The 27,395-nt window shown below is 36.0% G+C and overlaps 1 protein-coding gene across 2 annotated transcripts; it reads left to right on the top strand.

The window, feature by feature from the left end:
- The first annotated feature begins 8 nt into the window (after positions 1–8).
- gad2 (glutamate decarboxylase 2) lies at positions 9–25,724 on the top strand. 2 transcript variants are annotated; one of them, XM_087308631.1, is made up of 17 exons: positions 37–395; positions 659–721; positions 868–900; positions 986–1,129; positions 1,655–1,888; positions 2,398–2,488; positions 3,136–3,248; positions 3,772–3,887; positions 5,388–5,467; positions 5,583–5,637; positions 5,749–5,865; positions 10,455–10,519; positions 11,393–11,471; positions 11,898–12,047; positions 13,542–13,649; positions 16,186–16,275; positions 21,189–25,724. In XM_087308631.1, exons 5-17 carry the CDS (start codon positions 1,690–1,692, stop codon positions 21,360–21,362), a joined length of 1,437 nt encoding a protein of 478 aa, XP_087164757.1. In that variant the 5' UTR covers positions 37–395; positions 659–721; positions 868–900; positions 986–1,129; positions 1,655–1,689; the 3' UTR covers positions 21,363–25,724.
- The last annotated feature ends 1,671 nt before the right edge of the window (positions 25,725–27,395 follow it).

Below are 27,395 nucleotides of genomic sequence, written 5' to 3'. Positions count from 1 at the left end.
GAATCTCCATCAGTGCCAGTGTTTCTCCATGAGTTCAGTGACGGTCTCCGGCTGCTCCAAATCATTGCGCACGGCGCACCAGCTGAATATAGACACTCTGTGCTTTGCCTGAGAGCTTAGAGCGTGTTTTATGAGCTCTTTAGCAATTAAGTCACTTGATTTGACGCGTTTGGACAGGTGTGATTGTACACGCATTGGATTTCCAGCGCATCGGACAAGATTCAGCACCACGGCTGCGGACAGCTCCCGTTCCCCGGTGACGCGCGTCTGGATGGCTTCTGCTCGCGTGTCTCTGTCGCTGCTCTGATCCGCTTCGCTCGCGATGGCATCACACGGGTTTTGGTTTCTGGGGGCTGAAAACGCGGCTGGAAACGGCAGTCAAAGCCCGAACACGCGTAAGTGAAAACGAAGCCTGCATGATTGTGTTTTATGCATTAGTGGCCACGAGACAAAAGAAATGCGACATTTATTGTGTCTTCAATGCTCAAGGTTAATTTAAAGCCTTGAAATGTCATGCCAGGTTTGTCGTATGATAAAAAACAAGTGGAATTACATCGGGGGGTTTTATGACCAAATCCATACCACGGATTATTAATGTTTTTAAAGGAAGTTTTATGACGGATATGATGCTAACATCACACTCGCTTGGTCGTTTCAGCTAGAGCATGGTGCCAGGCGGCGGCCCAGAAATTCAGCGGAGGCATCGGCTCCAAATTATGTGGTACGTTTATTTTTAACATGCCATTTAAAAATCTTTGCCTCTCACCAACATTCTTAAAAATGTAACATCATTATGAGCAGCGCCAGATTTGATCAGCAACCATATGCAACTTTAATTCAACGTTTAAAGCATATTTTCTTTTTTAGAGTCTAATCTCTGAAGAGTCTGAAACGAATTAGGTGCAGTTACAAAAGTAACTATTTTCCCCACAATTTGAGATGCTGGGTTTCGGCTCAAATCATAGACTAATCATTTCTTTTGTAGCTCTGTTAAATGTCGGGGAGGCTGAGAAAGCAGCTCAAGCCCCAGTTAAAGCCGAGGATGAGTCTACAGCCGAGAGCTGCGGCTGTAATAAACCCTGTAACTGCTCCAAAGCCACCGCGTGCTTCTCGGATCTCTACTCAACAGGTAAATCACCACAAATCACATCCTACCACGGTATCTTAAGCACAGATCACGCCTGAAAAAAAGGATAAACTGCATCGTCATGTTGGTTACTTGGTTAAACTGGTTTTTTTAATGTGATTTAGATTTATTTATATTAAATACAAAACGAGTATTTATTCCAATCTGCTTTTTCCCGTTAAAATCGGTTTTAACAAATATTTTGGTTATACGTTTCTTATTTTTTTTAAATATTCTTATTCTTTTTAGGGCCAATTTCAATATATACAGTTTTATATTATTTATTGTATATTCATTCATTTTTAACGAAATTAAACAGAAAGCTATCCCTGTTGTATTTTTATTATTAATATATTTGAGGATAATATTTTAATAAAAAGAGAACATTTTCATTTTTATTACACGTATTTTTAACAACAAAAATTATCAGAGATGTTTCTTTTTTTTCAAGGTTAAATGAAGACATTTCACTATTGAACTTCAGATTAAACCCCATTATTTTACGCATTCATGATATGTTTTTTCCAGATCTGTTACCTGCACTGGACGGAGACGCGAAGACTATGAATTTTCTGCAGGAGGTTGTGGATATATTGCTGGCTTATATAGTGGAATCATTTGACAGGTCTACGAAAGTGATTGATTTCCACTATCCAAACGAACTGCTCCAAAGGAATAATTGGGAGCTTTCGGACGAACCCGAGACTTTAGACGATATTCTGATCAGCTGTCGCGCTACGCTTAAATATGCCATAAAAACTGGTGAGTGTATCATTTTATTTATTATATACGCGACATATATAGATCATATTCATGATGGGATGTATTGTATTAAATATGATATATTTGATCTGTATATTATCCAAAATATATATGTATGCTACTGATCGCATGGCTTGTAAAGCAGATCCGCAAGCGTGCGCTCGTGTATGTGTGTGTTTATGCCTGAAGGCGAATCGAATTAGATCAGAACATGACGTGATATTAAATGAACGCGTCCAGGGACGATTGTATTTTCTCTGGTGACATTTTAACTGCCATTATTTTGCAAAGCGATTTTCGTTTGGGGAGTAATAATAATGAACGGTCAGAAAGACTGATTGATTTCCTGCTGTCCGCGCCGGTGTCTAAGATTTATGGTGTTTCTAAAATTGTTTTACATCAAGCAGCGATGACTATAAATGTTGGAAGATAATTGTGTCATAAACAACAGCTTCACACGTCATAATCATTCATTTCGCATTTATCCTCTTTGTTGTGTTTATCTTCAGCGCATCCCAGGTATTTCAATCAACTCTCCACTGGGTTAGACATGGTTGGCTTGGCTGCAGATTGGCTAACCTCCACTGCCAACACCAATATGTGAGTCTGTGTGTGTGTGTGTGTGTGTGTGTGTGTGTGTGTGTGTGTGTGTGTGTGTGTGTGTGTGTGTGTGTGTGTGTGTGTGTGTGTGTGTGTCCTTCCATTTCAATACAAAGCTGGTCGAAATTATTTCCGTTTTCTCTGCCTTCATAAGCATTGTGGTGGCCTGGTCTTTGTGTTGGCTGCGGCTTAACCCAACAGATAACATTTAAAGGAATAAATGATAAACCAGACCACTAAACAAAATCTCCATACTCTCATTCTATGCTCAGATCTGCTCACAGAGACCAAATGAGATGGAAATAAAATTAGATTCTATTTTGATAGTTTTAGTCATATAACAGAAACAAATTAAGTATAATAATAATGTAATGACCGTGTAATTACAATATATAGAGAGAAAAAAGTCAGATTTTCTTCCATTCTTTAAATTGATCATCTTATAAATCAATTGTAAATTATTTGAGACAATAAAAACATCTAAAAACTCAGTCTTGTCAGAAATAATCATTCATCTGCCATTGTTTTATATGCACTAAATTCTTTGAAGCATCAGCTGCAAAACAGGTTGTCGTGATGTTTGCTTGACGTGGATTTTTTTTTTGTCTGCCTTGTGTAACTGGGTCATGTGGTTTGTGTGCAAACAGGTTCACCTATGAGGTGGCTCCAGTCTTCGTGCTGTTGGAATACGTCACGCTGAAGAAGATGAGGGAGATCATTGGCTGGCAGGACGGCCGCGGTGATGGAATATTCTCTCCGGGTAAGCAGCTGTCAATCTCCGTGACCTGCCCTAATCTGAGCTGTGTGCTTCTGCTGCAACATGAGCGCAAAGACTGGTTTAAAGTCTGAAGTTGTTAGGATGAGGTCTATATTTAAGGATCTCTATACTCATCAACTGATGTATGATTCCAACCACAACAATTCAGAATCTGATGCAAATGATTGCAATTTCTGCACTGCTGTTCTGTCCACAAACACCCCCCAATTAGCCTACAGAACGGATCAGGCATCAATAGGCAAATCATAAATAGTATGTGATGTGGATATTTATTAGCATAAATCAAATGCAAATCATAAATAGTATCTGATGTGGTGAATTATTTTCATATTAAATGAAAGGCAAATCATAAATAGTATATGTGGTTAATTATTTGCAATTTGTTAAATTAAATCTTTAACTTTAAGAGAGCAGGACATTTAGGTCTCTAGAAAAAAGAGGGGGTAAAACCTGACAGGAACTTTTTCATGTGATGGAATTTAAGGATTTCTTTATTGTCCTCTAGGTGGCGCCATTTCCAACATGTATGCCATGCTACTGGCTCGCTATAAAATGTTCCCTGAGGTGAAGGAGAAAGGAATGTCATCCGTACCTAGGCTGGTGGCCTTCACATCAGAACATGTATGTCCATTTATATATGTTGTTTTTTTTTAGTATTTGACATTTTTTATATATAATGTGTGAGGGGAAAAATCATATCGAAAGGTGGTTGTAATTAACCACAATTTAAATATATCTGTGTAATAACAAATAATAGGAAGATAATAGCAATGAGACCGTTTTGCTAGGACCAACATACGGCAAACATAGGCAGCAGGTAGATAAGAAAAATTATTTTATGTTGGGATTTACAGTTTAACAGATGCTTAATAAACCTAATAAAATAAAAAAAGGAATATAAAAGGTATTCTTTTATTAATTATTATATTACATATTATAATTATATTATAATTATCATAACACATTATAACTGCAATATGTAAATTTTTGCAGGATGACAGAACATATTATTTGACTAGGTATTTTTCAAGACACTTCTATACAGCTTAAAGTGACATTTAAAGGCTTAACTGGGTTAATTAGGTTAACTAGGTAGGTTAGTGTAATTAGGCAAGTTATTGTATAATGATGGTTTGTTCTGTAGACTATCGGAAAAAAAAATCTTAAAGGGGCTAATAATTTTGACCTAATTGATGTTTTTTGTTTTTTTTTTTAAAAAAAGCTTTTTCTAGCCGAAATAAAACAAATAAGACTTTCTTCAGAAGAAAAAATGTTATTGGAGATACTGTGAAAATCTCCTTGATCTGTTAAACATCATTTGAGAAATATGTGTGTGCGTGCGTGCGTGCGTGCGTGCGTGCGTGCGTGTGTGTGTGTGTGTGTGTGTGTGTATATTACCAATTTTCTGGTAAACCATAGTGTTTACAGTTGAAGTCAGAACTATTAGCCCCCCTTTGATTTTTTTTTTAATATATATATAAATTTCCCAAAATAATGTTTAACATAGCAAGGACATTTTCACAGTATGTCTAATAATATTATTTTCTTCTAAAGTCTTAACTGTTTCATTTCAGCTATAATAAAAGCAGTTTTTCATTTTTTAAGAACCATTTAAATGTTAAAACTATTAGCCCCTTTAAGCTGTATTTTTTTTATAGTTTACAGAACAAACCAGTTATACAATAACTTGCCTAATTACCCTAACCTGCCTAGTTAACCTAATTAACCTAGTTAAGCCTTTAAATGTCACTTTAAGCTGTATAGAAGTGTCTTAAAAATATCTAATAAAATATTATTTACTGTCATCATGGCAAAGATAAAATAAATCAGTTATTAGAAATGAGTTATTAAAACTATTAGGTGCTGAAATGTGGTGCAAAAAATCTGCTCTGTGTTAAACATAAAAAATAAACAAGGGGGGCTAATAACTCTGACTTTAACATATATATAATTATTATTTTTTAAGAGTATATTAGATATTTTGCACAACCTGTAAAAGTTTGAGTAAACATTTGATCTACATAATTTGTTTTATATTTTAATACAATTCTACTAATATTATTATTACTATAATTATTAGTTGTACAATTTATTGCATTCATGTTATAACCTGTCTTTCAGAGCCATTTTTCAATCAAGAAAGGAGCAGCTGCTCTTGGAATCGGTACAGAGAGTGTCATTTGCATTAAAGCTGATGAGAGGTCAGTCTGGATTACTGACGCATCACTTTAAAACGGCAAGACTGAGAAATGTTTGTGTTAACGTCCTAAACACTAAACCATATGACTCCCGCTTTACTGCTTTTATTTCTGCCAGGGGTAAGATGATTCCATCTGACCTTGAGAGGAGGATCATTGAAGCCAAGCAGAAGGTAATTTCGATAACCGTATCTCCATGACCATCTCATGTGTCTCTCTTGGGTCTGTTTGAATGATCTGTCTAGTTCTACGACTTGAATAACCTGCTAAATTTTTTCTCACAGGGATACGTGCCGTTCTTTGTCAGCGCGACGGCCGGCACCACGGTTTATGGTGCCTTTGATCCTTTGATCGCTATAGCGGACATCTGCAAGAAGCATGACGTCTGGATGCATGTGGATGTGAGTAGATCTGACCAAACTTATTTGAACTTCCTGAACATTTCCACTGTGAAATTCAGACAGTACATGCCGTTCTGAGAGTGAGCTCGGTGTTGGCACAGCCTGAGTATCATTCACTGGATGCAGAATCAAGTACCTTCTCAACTTTTCTGCATTACAGATGGATGCAAGGGGTTGAGGACTGTTGATGAGCTCTATGTGTTATAAGAGTAGTAGTAGTAGTACAATTATTAAAGCTTGTGCTTGTCCTAAAATGGAAATACTGTTATTAATTGCTCACCTTCATGTTGTTCAAATCCCCTGAAACCTTCATTCTTCTTTATTGAGACATTTTAGATGAAATCTGAGAGCTCTCTCATCCACCATAGACACCAACGATACAAAGACATTCAAAGTTCAGAAAAGTAACCAAAAGCATTGTTAAAATATTTCATGTGGTTCAACTGTAATCATATGGAGCTCCAAAAACACTTTTGAGCACCAAATAATTGTCAAAAAACTTGCGTTTTCCAGTAAAGGAACTAAAAACTTTGTTAATACACTCTAAGATGTTCAACTGTAATCATTGTGAGCTGCAAAAACACTTTAATGTGTCAAAAACTGTTCCTTTTCTGGTGTACAGTGTATGATTGCAGTTAAACAACTGAAGTCACATGGAATGTTTTGTCTATGTTTTACATCCTTTTCTGGACCAATGCCGTCTGTGGAAGATCAGAGAGTTCTAAATGTACCTAAATCTGTGTTCTGAAGATAAAGGAAGAACTGTACAGCTACATTGATATTACATTAGAATTGTAATAACATGAGGGTGAGCAATTAATAACACAATCTTCATTTTGGGATCCCTTTAAGGTCAGGGATTGAAGTGAAAGTGAAGCGAAGGTCATGACATGAGGCCAAGTATCGCCAACTTGATTTCACCAAGTAGGAAATATTCCTGGATTAACATCAATGTTGATCCTGGAACAACATTCCAATCAGCCAATCAGAATAAAGGGATATGTTTACTGTTTATGTTAAGTTTGGGCTGACACGTTTACAGTTTATGCACTTCTACATGATTGTTATCCAACTATTATTTCCCTCTAATTTTGGGAATAACTTACAATTATGGTTGGGTTTAGGGGTAAAATAAAAATGCGGTCATTAATTATTAAAATTATGTTGTTCCCATCCCCTGAAACCTTCGTTCTTCTTCATTCATATAATATATTATGGCATTTTAGATGAAATCCAAGAGCTCTCTCATCCACCTCAGTCCAGAGACATTCAAAGTCCAGAAAGGTAACCAAAAGTATTGTTAAAATATTAGACTCAGCAGGAACCGACCCTCCAAGACCTAGAGTTTGGGCACCCCTAGTCTACAGCAAGCAGTTGACTTAACAGCAGGCAGAAATAGATGGAGACAGTTTGTGATCATCAGTAGGAAGCTGATTGAAGAGAAAGAAGAGCACCCAATGAGAACAACCTAGCAACCATTTACTGATGACCAAGAACAGCCTAGCAATTGCATAGAAATGCCCAACAACTGCAATCTATTGGTATAGAAAGTGCATATCACTGTTTAAAACAGACTTCTGTGGCCTAGAATAGTGTACCCTAGTAACGAGTCAGAACAAATGCTTTCCAGCAGCTACATTGCAATGTATTATATAAGACCTTGAAAAGACCTTGACTCTGGCAACCACTTTTCAATGCCCTAGAAACCAGTTCGAGTACTCTAGCGACCACCTATGAATCACCAAGAGCAGCCTAGCAATTGCATGAAAACTGAAAACATCAGCTGCATGTTTAATTTCTGTCATGGGAGCATTTGCCATGCATGTAATAAATGACCTCCTTTTGAAATATAGCTCCATATAAATGTTTGCTATTAGAGGAATTACCTTCAACCAGTCTGTGTGAGTGTGTACATGTGTGTACTCATTCTCATGGGGCTGATAAAATTAATAGAGATACCTTATTCCCCATTATTACTCTTTCCTCCCTGTGATATCGTAGCCTCTGGCATGCAATAGCAACATAGAGCAATTTTGGCAGCATGCTGGAGCTCAAACACATGCACCACCCAGCCTCATTCATCTAACCTTAAGGCAGCAGCTAGACATGCAATACAGATGAGATCTGCAGCGAGCGCTATTATCCCACTCCTGGAATCTCAAACAGGCTGTGAACATAATGTATCTGTACACACTGGCCAGGTTCTTCATTTGGTACACCATGCTAGCACCCCATTTTTTCTTTCAGAGCTGCCCTAATTCTTCATGGGATGGATTAAACAAGGCACTGGAAATATTCCTCAGAGGTTTTGTCCTATAGTCTGGCAATTCTCTGGCAATAAGCAGTTTCTGAAATTCTTAGACCAGCTTGTCTGGCATCAACAATCATTTCACCAGCATGGAGCATGCCCTACCTTGGGCTAGTCTTTATTGTAGGGATGGAAAGGGAACAGTGGGATCAAGAGGAATGGAAGTAAGAGAACAATGAACGAGTAGGTTGGTTGATTGGGCTTTCTACGATGATGGCCAGATAATCAGAGTGGGGGTACCTTCTCTGTAATGTTTTGGTAGAGTGATTAGGACCCCCCAATTCAACCCAGGAAGTAAGAGGGGGTTATAAGGATTGTTAATGGGAAACGAGGAAATAAATGGGAGGGTGGGGGAGTTTGAGAGAATGAAATAAACAGTGCTAGAGGGCTGGTCTGCCTAAAATAAGAGTTCATACTTAGATATTTCTTGATAATATTAGCAGGTTTGGCATGCTGTACTTTGAGAGAACCCTGAGCTTGGAGATAATTGAGCCCAGGGCTCCCACCTGGTCGATGAGCATGTAAGGGGGTAGGAGATCAGGTACTTCTTGAGAGCTCCCCCTGGAAAAGGAGGAAAAGGGTGAGATGGGGTGGATGGGGGAAATCTTCAAAAAACGAATCCAAGGGAGTAATGCTTGACGAGCTATTTAAAGTAAGTTTGGATTAATCCGATTGGCTTACTAATGATTATGGATGGGAGACCAGCCGTGATCAATCATAACATGTACTCCTCTCTAAATTAGTTTGCGAAACTTCACTAGGGAGTAGGTGATTGGTTAAGGAGGCAAAGTGAGGTGTGGTCCTGCTTCTGAACTTTTGTTAACAAGTTAACCATTTTAGGTTGAAGCTGCGGTCACACTGGACTTTACTCCCCATAGACTTCCATTCATACACACGCAAACGCATCAGACCAGAAACGCAAGTTTCAGAGTTCACTGCGGTGCAAAGTTCTAGCTTGGTGAACTCTGACCTGCAAAATTGCATCACTTGACTGCATGAGAACATTCAGGGATCAAAACACAACCTATCCACCAATCGCTTGCTTTTTTAAAGTCTAATCATCTTGTTTAATCCCACCCCTTTTTGCAGCGTCGTACGACAGAATTTCACACTCTCAAATTCTAGAGTGACTGCGGCAAAAGGCTTGGGTATATTTCATTTCATTCTTATGCTCAAAGCCACTTAAATCACCAGTTGTATTATTTCTGATGCTTGATTTTGTACTTCAGCAACTTCCATCACCTTGACCACGTCCACATTACTAAATACATTTAGCTGCTGACCTCATTAAGACATTTTCATTACCAAGAAATTAAACAGGTGGACCAAATAAAGTTACAGGTGGATATATATTGATGAATGTTCTGCAAACTAAAAGCTACAAAGTGCTACATTTGAACATTATATTTGAATGCAGTTTTGGATAAAATGAACAGGAGGCATTATGACACCAAAAACTTTTGTTCCTTTTCACACTAATGATATTAACTGGGACATTTTATTGATGAACAAGGAATTATTTTTGTGCAGTAATTTGCAAAACACTAAAAGCAATAGCATCAAACATCATAACAGTGTCCATATTTCGAAAACGAGTACTCTTGCTTTACCTATCTTAATGTGGACGACCTTTCTTGTTGTACTTGTGATGTAGAGTTCACAGTTTTGAAACCGGTAAATCATGGTTCCTCAAGAGAAACAAAAATAATGTGAAATCAATGTGAAATTACTCTGACATAGTGTAGAATTCTATTACCCTTGCTTTTGAAAACACTATTGGTTGGGTTTGGGAAAAGAATTAGGGTCTTGGTGAACTGCAAACCTTCTCACGAACATGTACAAGAAGAATGTGTATCTGAAATGTACAACAAAATGTCCCCTAAGTAGCGTATTTTCAGTGCGCCCTCTAGTGGATTTGTCATCTGAAACGTACAAAGGCACATAACCGAAGCAACCTATTTTTCATTTCGCAAAAATGTAGGTTAAGTTATGTATTTACAGTGAGTCTGGGTTGGTTGAATTTTAATGTACTTCCTAACTGTTAAAAGTATGTTTTGTATACTGTGACTGTGGGTAGTATAAATAAAATTTAAAGGTATATTCACCATTTTGTCATTATCACATGATAGTAGTAGGTATTTAAGGTACATCTTGCCTACTGTTATTTGAGCACTATGAATTTGGACATGAATCGAATACTATGTAGATGTGAAGTTTCTGGATGCACAAATGTAATGTTTGGGCCATATCCCTTAATTGACTGTTGTCTTTGTTCATACAGGGAGCATGGGGTGGAAGTCTGCTAATGTCCCGGAAACACCGGTGGAAGCTTAATGGAGTTGAGAGGTTAGAAAAGTCTAGTTGTTTTGACTAAATATCTACTTCAGTTGTGAAATTCTGTTCTCAGCTGATTGGCTCTGTTTGTCTGACCTCCGCATTAGGAAACTCTCTGAGAATTTGGTTAGTCCTTCTCCCTACCGTCTAGTTGTGCTACAATGAGTATAACCTGTGCCCCTGCATGTTTTCTTAATACCCTTGTCTAAATAAGGAATAATTGATGACGAGTCATTGAATTATTAGAAAAATAATTCACACCTGAGGTGGTTTATGTGGGGATGATGCATGCGCTCCATTTTTCGAATAATTTAAAGGACGAGATGTATTTGTGCCATGGTTATCACATATAACACTATGTTCAGTTGTTGCAATTCAAGACATTTGTCAGGTTTATGTTCTCAAACTGCTCCTGTGCAAGGCTAATTGGATCAGTGGGTCTCTTAACCTGACCTACCCCACCTGTGGGCCATTAGGCATGACTGGGGATGTCTGTAGTTTTTAACACCTCTGTTTTGTAAAAACATATGTAACCATCAATCAAAAACAAGACATCATTCGAAAGCTAAAACACTCAAAATTCATATTCTGAACTTGTTTTTGAAATGAAAACCAGCTATAAAAATTTTATAATAGAATTATAATAATCACTATAAAGTAATGACTCAAATAGGATGAATAGTTCACAAACTTTTGAAAAGGTCTCGCTCATAAAATAGCTAGATTTGATCATTTGTCTATTGTCTAGACATTTCACTGCACACCTTAGAGCCTCAGGGAGAAATTTTTGTCTGAATAAAAAGTAAATGATAATGTAGCTGTTCATTATTTCAAGGACAATGGCATGGTATTTCAATTATTTGCTGTCTAAATTGACCATTTTAGGGCTAATTCTATGACCTGGAACCCTCATAAAATGATGGCTGTGCCCTTGCAGTGCTCTGCTCTTCTGGTTCGAGAGGAGGTGAGACCGTCTGCTTCCTTCATCAAAACCAATGCATCACATACTATTCAAATATTAGTGCCACTAAGTTAGATCAAGTGACATTCGATAGAAGTCACATTTCTAAACTAATATTCCTGTGACGCAGAACTAATGAGTTATTTTTACTCTAAATTAGTCAATTTCATTTTTTGATTATGGTTAATTTATTTTATGATGTGTAACATAAACCTTTATAGGTTTAGTAAATGTTCATGTTAAATTGCTGTTCTCATTTAAAACAATAACAGCTTTAAATAGTCTTTTGGAGTATATTTAGTCTCAAAATATACTATGTTATTGATTACATTAATTGCCACATCATGTAATTAATAAAAATCGAATTCAATGAAAACTTTCAATTGAATATGCTTTTTTCCCCCTTCCTCTTCTTGTTATCTGATCCAGGGACTGATGCAGAGCTGCAATCAGATGCAGGCCTGTTATCTGTTCCAGCAGGACAAGCATTATGACCTGCAGTATGACACAGGAGACAAGGCCCTGCAGTGTGGACGTCATGTGGACATCTTTAAACTGTGGCTGATGTGGAGAGCTAAGGTATTATAAAACTGTATGTTTATGTGTTCCTTTATTGCTTTTGTTTATTAAATAATATATACATTGAATTTAATTAAATTATTTACATTAAATTATTTACATTATATCAAATTAAATAGGTTATTAGATCTATAGACTCTCGTTCTTAGATTGTTTTTGACAATTTGTGTCCTTCCCCCTCACAATTCTAGGTTTATCTCACTTTTAAGAGTTTTTGTCTTTTTTTAAGGAATTCTGAGTTTACAATTTGCAATTCTAAGTTTCTATGTTGCAGTTAAAATAGTTTATAGAGTAGGCATTTAGAATTTTTTTTATCCTCAGAATACTCTCAGAGTAAGTTTAATACTCTTGTTTTAAGTTTCCTTATTTTCTCTCCTCATTTTTTCTTAGATATAAGATATAATCAAGTTCACATCTTACTTTTTTCCCCAGAATGTTTTACTTTTGGTTCAGAGTTTACAGACTTTCTCACAGTTCTGACATTGTTTCACAGTATTACTACATTTTTACAATTCTGAATATGAGTTTAACTGAAAAAAAATAAAACTGAATTCATGTAAAATCACCAGATGCAAAGTCACAGTTCTGATAAAAAGAAATCTGAACTACTATAAGGTGTAAACTTATATGAATATACATTCACCGGCCACTTTATTAGGTACACCTTACTTGTATCGTGTTGGACGATTCTTTTGCCTTTCGAACTGCCCTAATCCTTTGTGGCATAGATTCAACAAGGTACTGGAAATATACTGAGCCTGGGCGAATTGTTGCCTCAGTTTCCTGTTCTTAGCTGACAGGAGAGGCACCCGGTGTGGTCTTCTGCTGCTGTAGAATCCTCAAAGTTGGACGTGATGTGTGTTCAGAGATGCTGTTCTGCATACCTCGGTTACTGTTGCCTTTCTGTCAGCTCGAACCAGTCTGGCCATTCTCCTCTGGCTTCTGGCATCAGCAAGTCATTTGCGCCCACAGAACTGCCGCTCACTGGATATTTTTTTCTTTTTCAGACCATTTTCTGTTAACCCTAGAGGTGGTTGTGTGTGAAAATTTCAGTAGATCAGCAGTTTCTGAAATACACAGACCAGCCCGTCTCGCACCAACAACCATGCCACGATCAAAGTCACTTAAATCCCCTTTCTTCCTCATTCTGATGCTCAGCTTGAACTGCAGCAGATCATCTTGACCGTGTCTACATGCCTAAATGCATCGAATTGCTGCCATGTGATTGGCTGATTAGAAATTTGCGTTAACAAGCAGCTGGACAGGTGTACCTAATAATGTGGCCAGTGAGTGTACGTGTATAGTATTCAGGTAATTAACGGGGAAGTGGTAAACTAGTTTTCTGTTACCAGGAACAGTGGAGATGTACTGCGTTCTTAGCATCACTGGACTGTAATGTCATTGGGTACTGTAGTTTCACCACATCGCCATCCATTTGTGACGTGATATTTACATTACTGTGTTATCACAATGTGTTTCCTTTCTCCTCTGAAGGGCACGATTGGTTTTGAGGCTCAGATCGACAAATGCCTGGAGCTTTCCGAATATCTCTACAACAAGATTAAGGACAGGGAAGGATATCAGATGGTGTTTGATGGAAAGGTCAGTCATATATTCTGACCATTTATTTCTCTTGGCTTTTACTGTTGCACTCCATCGTCAGTGACTTTCACTCAGTAAATATCGTGATCGCTTCATGAAAGATGAAATTATGTATTTTATATAAAAGAAATTAGAACATTCAAAGGAAAGAATTACAAAATTAACTAGCCTGAACATGTTTTCCCAAAACACAGTCTGTTCTTATAGATATTGAGCATATTATGATAATAATGTCACAGTACTGCCACAATTATGAACCGACATTTTCTGTTGTTGTTGTTGTTGTTATTACAGTGGTTGCCGCACCACTATTTCAATCCATTTCTGTCTATTATTGTGATATAATGACAATATAATACAACACATCCCTACTTCATGGCTCATATTCATGGTTGTTCACATCTCAATCGGGTGGGCTTTTCTAAAATTATTAGCTGTGATATCCATCATCCTTTATGTTGATGTTCAGAATTATTGCTTTGTGAGAATAAATGTAATATAAATATTATGCTCACTACCTATGAGGTGTCGTGTAGGATTTAAATCAAACTTCGCTTACCAACACATACACAAAACACATGCATATACACCCATAAATTACTCGCATATACACCTATACTACTGGATGTTTAAAACAACACAGATGAAACTTGTGTATATACATATAAACTTGACGCATGCTTACACCCACTAACACACGCACATACATGTGACCTCCGCACATAAACACCCACATTAACACATGCACATACATATAAGCTTGCTGCATGCAAACACACCTATACACACTCGCATATACAAATAAACTCGATTCTCCCATAAACACCCACAATAACACGTGCACATACGTATAAACTCACAGCATGCAAACACACCTATACACACTCGCATATACATATAAACTCGATCCATGCATATGCACCCATAAACTCTCACATATGAATGTAAACTCGATGTGTGCATAAACACCCAGATAACACTTTTGCAAACATAAAACAAAATAAAAATACACAAAATAAAATACACAAACATTTACTGTATATAGTTAGTTGTGTGTGTGTGTATGTGTATATTTATATATACTCCTACGTCAAGTTGCAGTCGGTCTGAAAACCGCTCCAATTGGTCCACCGTTTTTATGTTGTTAAATTAAAAAATAAGGACTCGGTGTGTTTATATCACCCCAATATGACCACCTGTACACTTACACACATGTCTGTCCAAACAGCTTGAAAAGTAGATTTTTCACCATAGGTGCCCTTTAAAGGTACAAAAATGAACCCTAAAGGTACTAATTTCCACCTGTAGGGTACTACCTTTTGAAAAGGTACCAGTGACAGATTTTAAACCTTTATTTCTGAGAGTGTAGATGAATTGGATAAACTAAATTGGCTGTTGTGTATGAGTGCATGTGTGAATATGAGAGCATGAGTGTTTGCCAGTACTGGGTTGCAGCTGGAAGGGCATCCGCTGCATAAATCATGTGCTGGAATAGTTGGCGGTTCATTCCGCTGTGGCGACCGCTGATAAAATAAGGGACTAAGCTAAAGGAAAATGAATGAATGAACTTTCCTTTTTATCAATGTCAATTTATCAAAGAAATCCTTGAATAACATATTGACCCCCAAATATATTTTCCCCCTGATTTGTATTTGTTCATGACATGTGCTTTAATTTAATAACTGACAAAACTATGATTTCCCTATTATAAAAAGATACTCGACTTGTTCATTAAATTTGCTCTTAAATTATTCCCAGGGAATTGACACATCCGCATAAACGTGCAAAACTCAGAGTATTTCTGAACCCCATTTTAAATTTCCAATCCCATTTAAATGCAAGTCCCAAGCCATTTCGAGCTGATTGTGTGCGCTAATTCATCCAACATAAAAATGTTTCACCCTTGAAATGACAGAGCCATCGTTCGAGGCTAATTTAAATGTAAATTGTGCCTGGTGCCAATGTGACAAAACGATTTGACAGAAGGCTCCTCGGCGAGCATATACCCTTGCTGAAGTCACTGCAGCGCAATGCGTGCTGCGGTACTATCCAGTGACATTTAACCAAACGTTTCAGCTCTTAATTTTGATGTTCTTCTAAGGTTCTAACACCGAGAGATACAACTCGATCTGTGTTTTGTCTGCACCATTTGAATAGCCAATGAGCCCTATTCACTGACGCATGGATGTATTCTTCTCTAGCACGGGCCCTGGAGTCCCACAATGAGGATGAGGGCCTCTAATGGACTGTAGTGTCTGTCTATGAGCTACCTGCTCAAGCGCTCACAGAAAAGCCTTCTGATTGAATAGATTACATGGCTGCTTCCAAAGTGACGGTGACACAAACACACACACACACACATACAAAAAATCCCATTATGGCCCCAGACGGCCTCTAATCACATATTCCGTCACGGATCTTTAATGGACTCCCTGGAGTGCTCTATTTATGCAAGCGTGTGTTGTACGTTCAATTGACTGATAGGTGTGTGTATGAACGTCCGCTGATTGTATCTGATGGTCTCGTGTCCTTGCAGCCGCAGCATACCAATGTGTGTTTCTGGTACCTTCCACCGGGCGTGCGCTACCTGGAGGACAAAGTGGAGAGGATGAAGCGTCTGCACAAGGTGAGAGAGAAATTGATTTGAACTGAAATGAAAGGGGTTTAAAGATGCTCAAATTAACCAAAATGGCGGATTCAAGATAAGGAAGGATAAGGAAAATCTGACATTACTGTTGATCTGTTATTGGTTGTTTTTCTGCTGAGTGGTACAGTTTGGTACATTACAGCACTCACTTATTTCCATGTCCACTGTCAAAAGTACCAAAAAAAGCCAGGCATTGCTGCAATTGCATGTGGGAGGGACTATAACACAAGTAGGCTGGGTTTGGGGTTGATGTAGGTGTCGTAGATGTTAATAAAACACAACATGTTATTGTGAGGTTGGGTTTAAGGATGGGATAGGTGTAGTAGACGTTAATAAAACACAATAGGATATTGTGAGGTGAGGGTTTAGGGTTGTGGTAGGTGTAGATGGTAATAGGCAGGGCAAATTTATTTATTTAGCACATTTCATACACAATGGTAATTCAAAGTGCTTTACATAAACAAGAATAAAAGAAAAAAGAAAATAAAGTGATTAAACGAATAAAAAAATATTAAAAACAGATTAAATTGTGTGAAAAAACAGCTTTTTAAAAGAATGAAAAAGAAAAGAAAGACATAATAGTGTAATCTGTCGGATATAGTACATTACTCATTCAGTAAAGACATTAAAAAATTGAAAACTCCAGGGGCCTCATGTATCAACGCTGCGTAGGCACAAAAACTTTGCGTACGCCAGGTTTTACGTTTGGATTTACTAACGATGAAATGAACGTGGGAATGTGCGTTAGTCCACGCCAACTTCATGTCTGGCGTACGTGCATTTCTTGTGTGTGTTTGTTTTATTTGCATTGGCGACTCCTAGAGGCAGTTGAATTGCACACTACAAAGTGTCTTTAAGCCGTGCAATGGCAGCTGTATGAGACAGGTTCATCCGCATGTCTAGCAGGTATATAAGGTTTCTATACTATGCAGTTGACCAGCCAAACATTAAAGCGTAATTTGCAGCGTTCGCTGTTTTTTTCTATTTTTACGCATTTAAATTTGAAATAATGAAACTAAAGTCATATGTGAACAGCTCAAGTGGCTTTCGTTTTTCAACAAGAAAAAGCGACTTTCTGCCATACAGACTTGTTCCACTATTATAACCTACATATTTTATAAAGATCTGATTAAGATCAGCATCACTGGATAATGCTTTATAATAAAATACTAACACAGTTTTACTACAAATTCAGATTTTCTTTTTAAATTCAATATGTTTTATGTGTTATTTGTCAATTCCCTGTCATTGTGTGAGATATGTACAATTTCTGACAAAAAAATGGTACTAAAACCAGTTATATTACTGTACAAACATATAACTCTGGCGTAAAGTATAATCAGTCCCTCCACATGGTGCTTAATGTGAAGTCTGTCTGTCTGATATGTGGGAGAAAAAATCTCAAATGGCACCCTTGCAGTGATGTCATAGTTGGGGGAGGGGCTGCTCATCAGGTGTCCTTTTATTGGCTGGTTGCTCATAAGTCACTCCCATGGTAGAAAAGCTATAATGGGCAATTAGACTGAGCAGATGGCACTCGTGCTGGTCATACATAGGAGGACTTTAACAAACACTACTCACAAACCCCTCCTCGTTCGCCTGAAGCTACACTATGAATGTGGGTAAGTTATGCACAAAAACAACAGTTGAGTTAAAAAATGTCATTCAAAAATGTAAAAATAGTAAGTAGGTTCACCCATTTTTACCCATATTATGGACTAAAAGAAGTGAAGAAACCTTATGTTTATCTTTTATATAATGTTTTGGTAAATGATATTAATAGTGAAACTGTGTTTGTTTGTCTTTTAGGCATTTATGAAAACACATTTTGGCAGGTTCTAGTATATCAGATCCTTTGTTTGCATGCAGCTAACAAGTCAGTAATCAGATCGACAGCTCTATTGAACAGATTTTTGTGTGTGGAAACACTTTAATCAATGTAGTTCAGCTCAATTCAAATCAAATTTCATTCATACCGGAAAAGGTGGCGTAACCTTTTCTAATCTGACTGAGAAAACAAGTAAACACTTGTAAACAAAAACTAGAAGGTATGAGAACACAATTTGTGTGAATCCACTTGGGTTTAGAGTTGAATATTTTCACTTGTGTAGTTTAAATATGTTGTCCTTTTTTATAATAGCACACACACACACACACACACACACACACACACACACATTTTTCTTCGTAATTCACCCGAAAAAAATTAAACATATGTATAGTTAGCGAAGCATTAAAGTTAAAATCTGTCTACTCCGTAAACTAGTGTAAATAAATACACTAAAACGGGAAATTACGGGATACAAAAAAAAACCCTACCCAGAAGATTTACTAAAATGACCCCAAACTCCTTAATCTGTTAATTTAGAGCAGTTTAATTGTGTTTAAGCGTAATTGAAACTGTTACAAATATGGGGAGGAAATTAGCTTCAAATGATAGAATTCATAACAAACATTACAACATATTGACAATAAAATAAAAGGTTTAACTTATTAAAATCAAAGGCCTATACAAAAATTAAATTGTCATAAAATTGTGTTCACCTTAATTAACTGTATTTAAATATTGAATAAAGTTACTTGGTATTTAGTGAAGAGCACTTAATAACCTCTTTTTTTTTTTTTTTTTTTGAAGTGGAGCAAAAAAAAACAGTCAAATCAGTCCTCACAGCTTATTGTCTGCCACAAATGGCACACTTATTACAGGAATGATTTTTACTTTATTTAAAAGACAAGCTTCATTCAAACTTTTGTCATCTGTTAATTCATTGTTAACATTAAGTTTGTTTTTTAAAATGATGAAAATGATCAATGATACATGAATAATATGAGCAAAAACCAGAACATATAGCAGTGTGATCAGTTGATTTATTTAGCATTCATGTAAAATATCACGTTCAGAATCATCAATTTAAAGGATTCTTCTCCTGTTGAAACAAAAGATGTCTATGTAAGTGTAGTCACTGAGACTGAAGTAGATATATAGGCGCTGGAAAAAGGCCACGGCTTAAAATAACCGAACACCTGCAGAAGATTTGAGGGGAAGTGGGTGTAATTATGTGATGATGATGAGCAGCTGTGGGTCTTTCAGCTTTTCAGATTACGGCTCCACATACTGTCCAAAACTACTGCTCTAATCAGTTCAGCCCATGCTAAGCCAAGGACAGACTGAAGAACATCAGGTTAGGTTTAGGAAAACTGTAGATTTTCTGATGTTTAATTTCAATACAATTGTGAAAGAACTTGAACTGCTTTGTGTTGAAGTCGGTTTACTTCCAGTGCAATATTACAATAATTTGTATTTCTTGTGTTATTTTGTTATTTATGTTACTTGGATTTTATCTTGGTATGATGCAAGTTTTATTTTACTGTAAAGCATTTTGTGTCTGTGAAATGTGCTTTATATATATATATATATATATATATATATATATATATATATATATATATATATATATATATATATATATATATATATATATATATATATAATATTCGAATGTGGTTCAATCTCATTCATTTATGATTTGCTCATCCCCAATGGCAGTTGGTTTTGGGCAGCTAGGGGCGGAGTTTGTGGACATGCCTCTTGAAAATCCTATGCAATTGTATGAATGAAATTGAATAATTTGAATGAAAGCACCACTTTTCTGGCAATACATAAAATAGTAATGTTTCTTTGTGAGATCGGGTCCATACTTTGGGGAAATACATCTTATGCACTGATGAAAAACATCATTAAACAGTTTTAAATCACTGGAGTGCATAAAATGCTGAAATATTGACATAGAAAACATCATTTAAATAATGCTATTTGTGGAAATACAAAATAATATATTTTGTCTGTATCTCAATGGGATTTTGTTGTTTTAGACTATGAAAATATATATAATTGTACATATACTTTAAAAACTGCTGGGTTCCACACAATTTATTCATGTTGTCCAAGCTCAAATCAGTTAAATGGTTTTGACAAATTGAAGTGGACTGAACATAAAACACTCAAGAATTGTGTTGTTTTGACTTATTTAAAACAAGTAGTTTGAACAAACAGCAAAAATTACACTATTTTGAATATACACACACACACAAACACAGAGAGACATTGGGGTAAATGAATAGATATTAAAAACTTAACCGTTTTTAATTACTTTAATTTCATATTATTACATAATTATACATACAGTTTATACATACAGTATATACACTTACAGTTAATGTCTGAAATTTTAGCCCCTTTTGAATTGCTTTTCCTTTTTTAAATGTTTCCCAAATTATGTTTAACAGAGCAATGACATTTTCACAGTATGTCTGATAATATTTTTTTTTTTCTGGAGAAAGACTTTTTTGTTTTATTTTGGCTAGAATAAAAGCAGTTTTTAATTTTTAATCACCATTGTAAGGACACAATTATTAGCCCCTTTAAGCTATATATTTTTTTAATTGCCTACAGAACAAACCATCTTTATATAATAAATTATAATTAAATATAATTACCCTAACCTGCCTAGTTATCCTAATTACCCTAGTTAAGCTTTTAAATGTCACTTCAGTTATTAGAAATGAGGTATTAAAATTATAAAATCTTCTCTCCATTAAACAGAAGTTGGGGTAAAAATAAACCTAGGGACTAATAATTCTGACTTCAACTGTATGTATGTATATATATATATATATATATATATATATATATATATATATAGCCAAGTTCTCATTCTGTTTAAAAAAAAAAAATCTAACCGGTCTTTTTAGTTTAAACCAACATGCTTTAACAACAGTAGATTGCACCTTATCTACGCAAGATTAGCTGAAACAACGTAAAACTGATGGATGAAGACTAATAGAAAAAGTTATTTCTTCATGCTAAAACTAATAAAAATGTTTCCTCCCAGGTTGCCCCTGTAATCAAAGCCAGAATGATGGAGTACGGTACGACCATGGTGAGCTACCAGCCGCAGGGAGACAAGGTCAACTTCTTCCGCATGGTCATCTCCAATCCAGCCGCTACCTTTGAAGACATTGACTTCCTCATTGAAGAGATCGAGCGACTGGGGCAGGATCTTTAAAACTTACCGCACCAAAACCTGTTACTCCCGTGTCCCTGGATGGATTGCATATTTGTTGTGAATGTAACGGTAAATCTCTGATTCCTCTTCTCCAAAGTCACATTTAAACAAAAAAAGGATAATATGAAAATATCTAGAGTATAGTATTGTAGCGTCGTTGTGGGCTTCATGGTCCAGAGCCCTGTAAAAGTGTTACCGTCTGCTTTTACTGTCTATCTTAATGTCTTTGACATGACTTTGTTTGTTTACATGTTTATTGAGAATATGAAGAGTTGTTTGCTTCTATTCGGTGCAGATCATATGTTTCCATTTGAACAGTTATTCAAGGTGCCAGATTACATTGATATGTATATGTGATTATAGTATGATAGTAGAGACATATTAATCCAAAAGCACTTCATCATTTCTGTCAAGATTTACAATTATTCGTTTTTAAAATAGTTTTTAACTATTATTTTACCAAATACTCAAAAATCTGCCATTTTTAGTTGAAAAAGTGTCAAAAAAGAGATAAAATTGGGTGCTTTATATAGTTTTACACTTCTAAAAGCTGATTAAAATTAACATTAAACATACAGTTGAAGTCAGATTTATTAACACCCCCCCCCCCCCCCCCGAATTATTAGACCGCTTGTTTATTTTTTCCTTAATTTCTGTTTAACGGATAGATGTTTTCAACAAATGTCTAAAGATAAGAATTTTAATAACTTATTTCTAATAACTGATTTATTTTTATCTTTGCCATGATGACAGTAAATAATATTTTACTTGATATTTTTCAAGACTATATACAGCTTAAAGTGACATTTAAAAGCTTCACTGGGTTATTTTGGTTAACTAGGCAGGTTAGGGTAATTAGGCAAGTTATTGTATGATGATGGTTTGTTCTGTAGACTATCGGGAAAAAAAATAGGTTAAAGGTTCTAATAATTTTGTCCCTAAAATGGTGTTTTAAAAATTAAAAACTGGTTTTATTCTAGCCAAAATAAAACCAATAAGACTTTCTCCAGAAGAAAAAATATTATCAGACATACTGTAAAAATGTCCTTGCTCTGTTAAACATCATTTGGAAAATATTTTTAAAAAGAAGAAAAAATTCAAAGGGGGGTTAATAATTCAGACTTCAACTGTATTTAGAAATGTAAATATTAACTTGTATCTTCTAATAAACACATCCCAAAATATTTATCCTGATCACAATATAAGAATTACCTGTCCACCTTAAAATATGTGCAATCATCAACAATATTCAATGTTCTTTTGCCTTGAAATGTGTAATTTCCAATTGAGTAAAGTGCAATAGTGGTTAAGTAAAGTAAAATGAGAATAAATATAATATTAATTCTTTAAACAATAGCATATGCACATCATATACAGTATTTAAAAAAATAAAAAAATAAATAAAATGACAAATTTAATATAAATACCTTCGCTTCCCTACATTACACAATAGCATTAGATTTCTTAATTTACCAACCCATCCATGCACTTGTTTAGCTTTCCTATACATAATGATAAATATTTCAGGGTATTAACAGAGCTAAATTTAATGTCATATATATATAAACTCCAAAAAGAAAAGAACGCATAAGCATACGTGGGGTTATGCCCTATGATAGTGTGTAAATAGTCTTTTAAGATGTTCTTGATCGAGTACATATCTATGTGAATACATCACTGTATTGTATATACGCAGAGTCTATTTGTGTGGTAAATAACATTATTTTCTCTATTCAAGAAATATTTAATCCTAAATGGTAGATGCGTTCTGCTTGTGTGTGCGTGCGTGCGTGCGTGTGTGCGTGTTGAATATGATGATTTATGTAACTGCAAAGATATGTGTATGGAGGATCCAGTGCATTTTAACACACTTACTCGAAATGATTATTATTATAGCACATTTGGAGAGCCATTTCTGAACCGATGCTGGTTGTATTCGTGCCCAAGTGGTTAACTTGACATCCTGTGCCGATTTGTATTTTCGTGTGTTTGTAACTGTATTGCCTTAGTATTAATTGCCAGTATTGTCTAGTTCTCCTAAAGAGGAGCTTGTGCACTTTAGCTTATATGTATGATGATCTGTCCAATGGATGTTCTTAGTTTGATGTTTTAAGAAACTTAGCGTTGTCTGAATGTGTCCAAGGCTTGGTCATCCGTTTGGGATGAGAGTTGCTTTATTGCTAAAATCATTTGTAGATTTAATGCTATGTTTCTACCTGCTGGAAAAGCACAACTGAAAGTTGCACTCCAAAAAATGATGTCGTCACCCAATATTTTTGTTGTTTTTCCAGTACACATATCGACATTTTAAAAGCAAGAAGCATCTACTTTAGAATGACTTGAGATAATGAGTCTAGTGGTCTTGAAATATCATTTCAAATTAGCTAAATTTGCTTTGTAAACAAAAACATGTGTGCCAAAGGGGTCAGAAAAATGTAAATAGAAGGAAAAGAAAGATTATTTTTCTCACCTCATTGGCAATCAAAAATAAACTACATTTTGAGACATGTTTTGGTAAACAAGACTAGTAAACAATTGACTTGAGAATACACTCCTGTGAAAGCAGCCTACTGATGGGAGTGTGCTTTTGATTCTCATGATGGAAAACCTTTTAAAAACGTTTTTTTGGTTGTCATTTATATCAGTGGTCTCCAACATTTTTATCACCGTGGATCAGTCAACGACGATTTTACCCCGGCCTGGGTTGGGTGGGGAGAATCGGGGGTTGACGTATGATGGGGGGCTTGGAGGTTGGGTGTACGTACAGTAGATTGCTAGGTGACCATCAACCGTTTTCTCAGGGAATGACGGGCTGACAAAACATTGCTGCAACTCTGATACAAGTTTTATTTATGGAGAAAATTAAAAAGCACTGGAGTGTTTGGCTATTAAGTGTTTAGCCTCCTGAAATGTGTATATTCCATACAAAGTATGAAGCTAATTAAATAATTCTTGTCACGTGACTTGCGTTATTCTGAAAAACTGAGATGTTTTCAACTAGGTGAGCCTGAAAGACACGAGCGCATCGCTTCCAATTCGTGCGCACATGCGGAATTGCAGTATGAGAAAATTGTACTAAAATGTACAGATGAGATTGTACAAACTCATATGAATTAGCCACTAAATCAAACATGAATTTCTATGGGCTTGTTTTGGAATCACCAACAAATAAACCATATATGCAGCTAGGTGTTTCCTCGCTTCATCATCAAGTTTTCTGCAGTGCATCTTTTAAAAATGCCAAGCTACCAGTTAGTAAATCTGACCCTTAATATGTTACCTTGTCTGTTTCTTAAGTAAATGTTTCCTTATTTAAGAATATATAGAAATGTATACTGGAAAACAAGACGAAAGTACTGAGCACATCATTTTTTTGCAGTGAGCTAATATGGTTCTAGCTAGCAACAAGCTAACCTAACAAGCTATCTTCTTTTTCAGCATGGAAGGAATGCTAAGTTTGTAGTTTTTTGAGATACCAGTGTTTTTTTTCTGTCTCTTTTCAGGATCGACAAGCTGTGTCACATAGTTTGTGTAATTTTATGCTCTTGTAATCATGACAAACGCATCGACATCCTCACTGTGGTAGTCTTGGAACGCCTTTGTGCCGTCTTTCCCCGCTGCTGCTGCTACAAACCTGCTCTCTTTGCACGTGCATGAACGCCTTGCCTTCCGAGCTTGTGAAATACAATCCCAAATATTCATATATATCTATCTATCTATATATAGTGGAACCTGGTGTTAGTTTTAGTGGCAATATGGATAGCTTAGCTTCAAATATATAGTACTCTGTCGCTAGCTTGCTCACTCTGTGTTAGCATTACCCAACGTATTTATCTGCTAAGCAAGCATGTTCTATGTGGCTAGAAATTGTAAGCTTTCGCGACCATATCTCTATCTTTCTCTCTGTCTTTCGCTCGTTCTTCCGCAGCTTTACTATTAGCGTGTGTAGTTCCTTGGCATGCCTCTATATAAGCATATTTAACGTCTGGATGTCTCTCTATCGCACTTTTTCTTCTTCCTGCGTCTCTCTTTCTCTTGCTTTGCACTGTAGCAGCTCTCAGGCCTTTAAGAGCAGTGTTCTTCCTGCTGGTTCCCGGCTACCCATCATGTCCATCGGTTTGTCGTATGAGGAACGTCATGAACCTGACCAAACAGGGTAACACCATGGTGAATTCATTTCTGTTTTCTTTCCTTCTCACTAAACATTGCTTGAAAGGAAAGTGATCATTTGAGAAACTGTCGTTCAGATGAAAGTTATAAACGCTAGCGTGTTGAAATTCTATAGCAAGAGGCAGGTAACAGACCCTCTTGAATTGTGTTTTACTTTCATTGGAAACACCAATAAATGTTACTGCCAATCAAGTCTGTCTCGTTGTTATTAACCATAGTAAACCTCATCACTTCTAAAAGAAAGACCACCATAAGCATTCATCCTAGAAAGTGTCTAGCACAATGGTTCTCAAACTGTGGTACATGTACCACAAGTGGTATGCTGGCTTCCCTCTAGTGGTACGCGGAGGAATCACTGAATAATTCAAGTAAAACAATTAACACACTTTGACACATACGATAACAACGATGTAATCAGGAAATTGATTTTAATAGGCTAAACTTTTATTTAATTTTAATTTTTCTAATGTTTATGTATTCTATTATTTGAGGTTATTTTCCTCCCCATACTTGTGACGGTTGTTGGGGGCGTATCTCGAATTTTTATATCCGAAGGTTGACAAGGTATAGTTTAATCACTTGCTTCTCTGATACACAAAACCTACTCTAATGAGCAGTTGGCGGATCTAGTTTCTAATTTAAATATGTAAATCCAATTCATATATTTGAAACACAAAGATTTCAAAGATATACAAATAAGTCGTATATACATGCAACATGTATTTCAAAATTTATCAAACAGAGATATGAATATTATGACATACGGTATTGCCTATATTTATGAGGTCCAAGAAACATTTGCAGGTTTTGCTGAATAGGCTACTTTATGATTATGCTTTACAGTTAAGTACTGCAGTTTTCTTCAAACTATTTAAGAACAGAGACATCTTTAATTAACTTTTAAAATCACATTTTAATTTAAACGTAGACCTTTTATTTATCTTTCTTTTACCTCTATGTGTGTTATTGTTCAAACTATTTATTATGTTTAAAGTGGCTGACAATAATAAATATTCATAATAATAAGAATTATCTGAATGCAGTATCATACTTCAGCCTCCACATCAAAGTTCCTGAAAGCAAAGAAGGTGAAGGTGCTCCAGGATTGGCCAGCCCCGTCACCAGACATGAACATTATTGAGCATGTCTGGGCTAAGAAGGAGGCATTGAAGATGAATCCAAAGAATTTTGATGAACATTGAAAGTTCTGCAAAGATGCTTTTGCCATTCCAGATGACTTTATTAATCAGTGATTTGAGTCATTGCAGAAATGTATGCATGCAGTCGTCCAAGCTCATAGAAGTCATACACAAAATTAATTATTTTTAAACAGCAGCATGACTTCATATACTACACATTATTTCTGTCAAGTGACAAGACTTTTGTCTAAGCAAAGTCAGACCTTTCTGTCCTAATTAAATAATTAAAAATCAAGACATGATCATGTTTTATTTTGGTATGATAAGCGTAATCTAGAGGACTTTGCCTTTCATATAAGCCACTTCTGATACCAATCGATCAACTAGAAGTCAAGATATTATTAGTTGTTCCTAAAACTTGGATAGGCGACAAGACTTTTGTCAGGTAGTGTAATTCCCTAGCAAATGTTATATAAAAAGTTGAGTAACGCCACATAAAACAAAGTGGCATCTTCAGTAAATACTTCAGAGCACAAGAAGAGCTGGTGTTTTATAGAGCCTACAGCAAGCCTCCCATGACCATGAAACACTTAAACAGAGCCTGGATCTCTACCACATTACACAACAGCAGAGCACTTGACCTTCACAACTGTCAGTATTAACAGCAGTTCAAACATGCCTCCACAGAAACACTTTGTGCCACAGAGGGGAGCTATAATTATCA

The sequence above is a fragment of the Danio rerio genome, chromosome 24, assembly GCF_052040795.2.
Source record: "Danio rerio strain M-AB ecotype USA chromosome 24, GRCz13ab, whole genome shotgun sequence".
NCBI classification, from domain to species: domain Eukaryota; kingdom Metazoa; phylum Chordata; class Actinopteri; order Cypriniformes; family Danionidae; genus Danio; species Danio rerio.
This window is presented reverse-complemented; position numbering and strand designations above follow the sequence as displayed.

Bases quoted from the DNA above. Each gene is read 5' to 3' on its own strand.
- gad2 (XM_087308631.1), top strand. From the start codon at position 1,690: ATGAATTTTCTGCAGGAGGTTGTGGATATATTGCTGGCTTATATAGTG. The intron at 3,249-3,771 runs GTAAGCAGCTGT...ATTGTCCTCTAG, and splicing joins TGATGGAATATTCTCTCCGG to GTGGCGCCATTTCCAACATG. The intron at 10,520-11,392 runs GTTAGAAAAGTC...TGACCATTTTAG, and splicing joins AAGCTTAATGGAGTTGAGAG to GGCTAATTCTATGACCTGGA.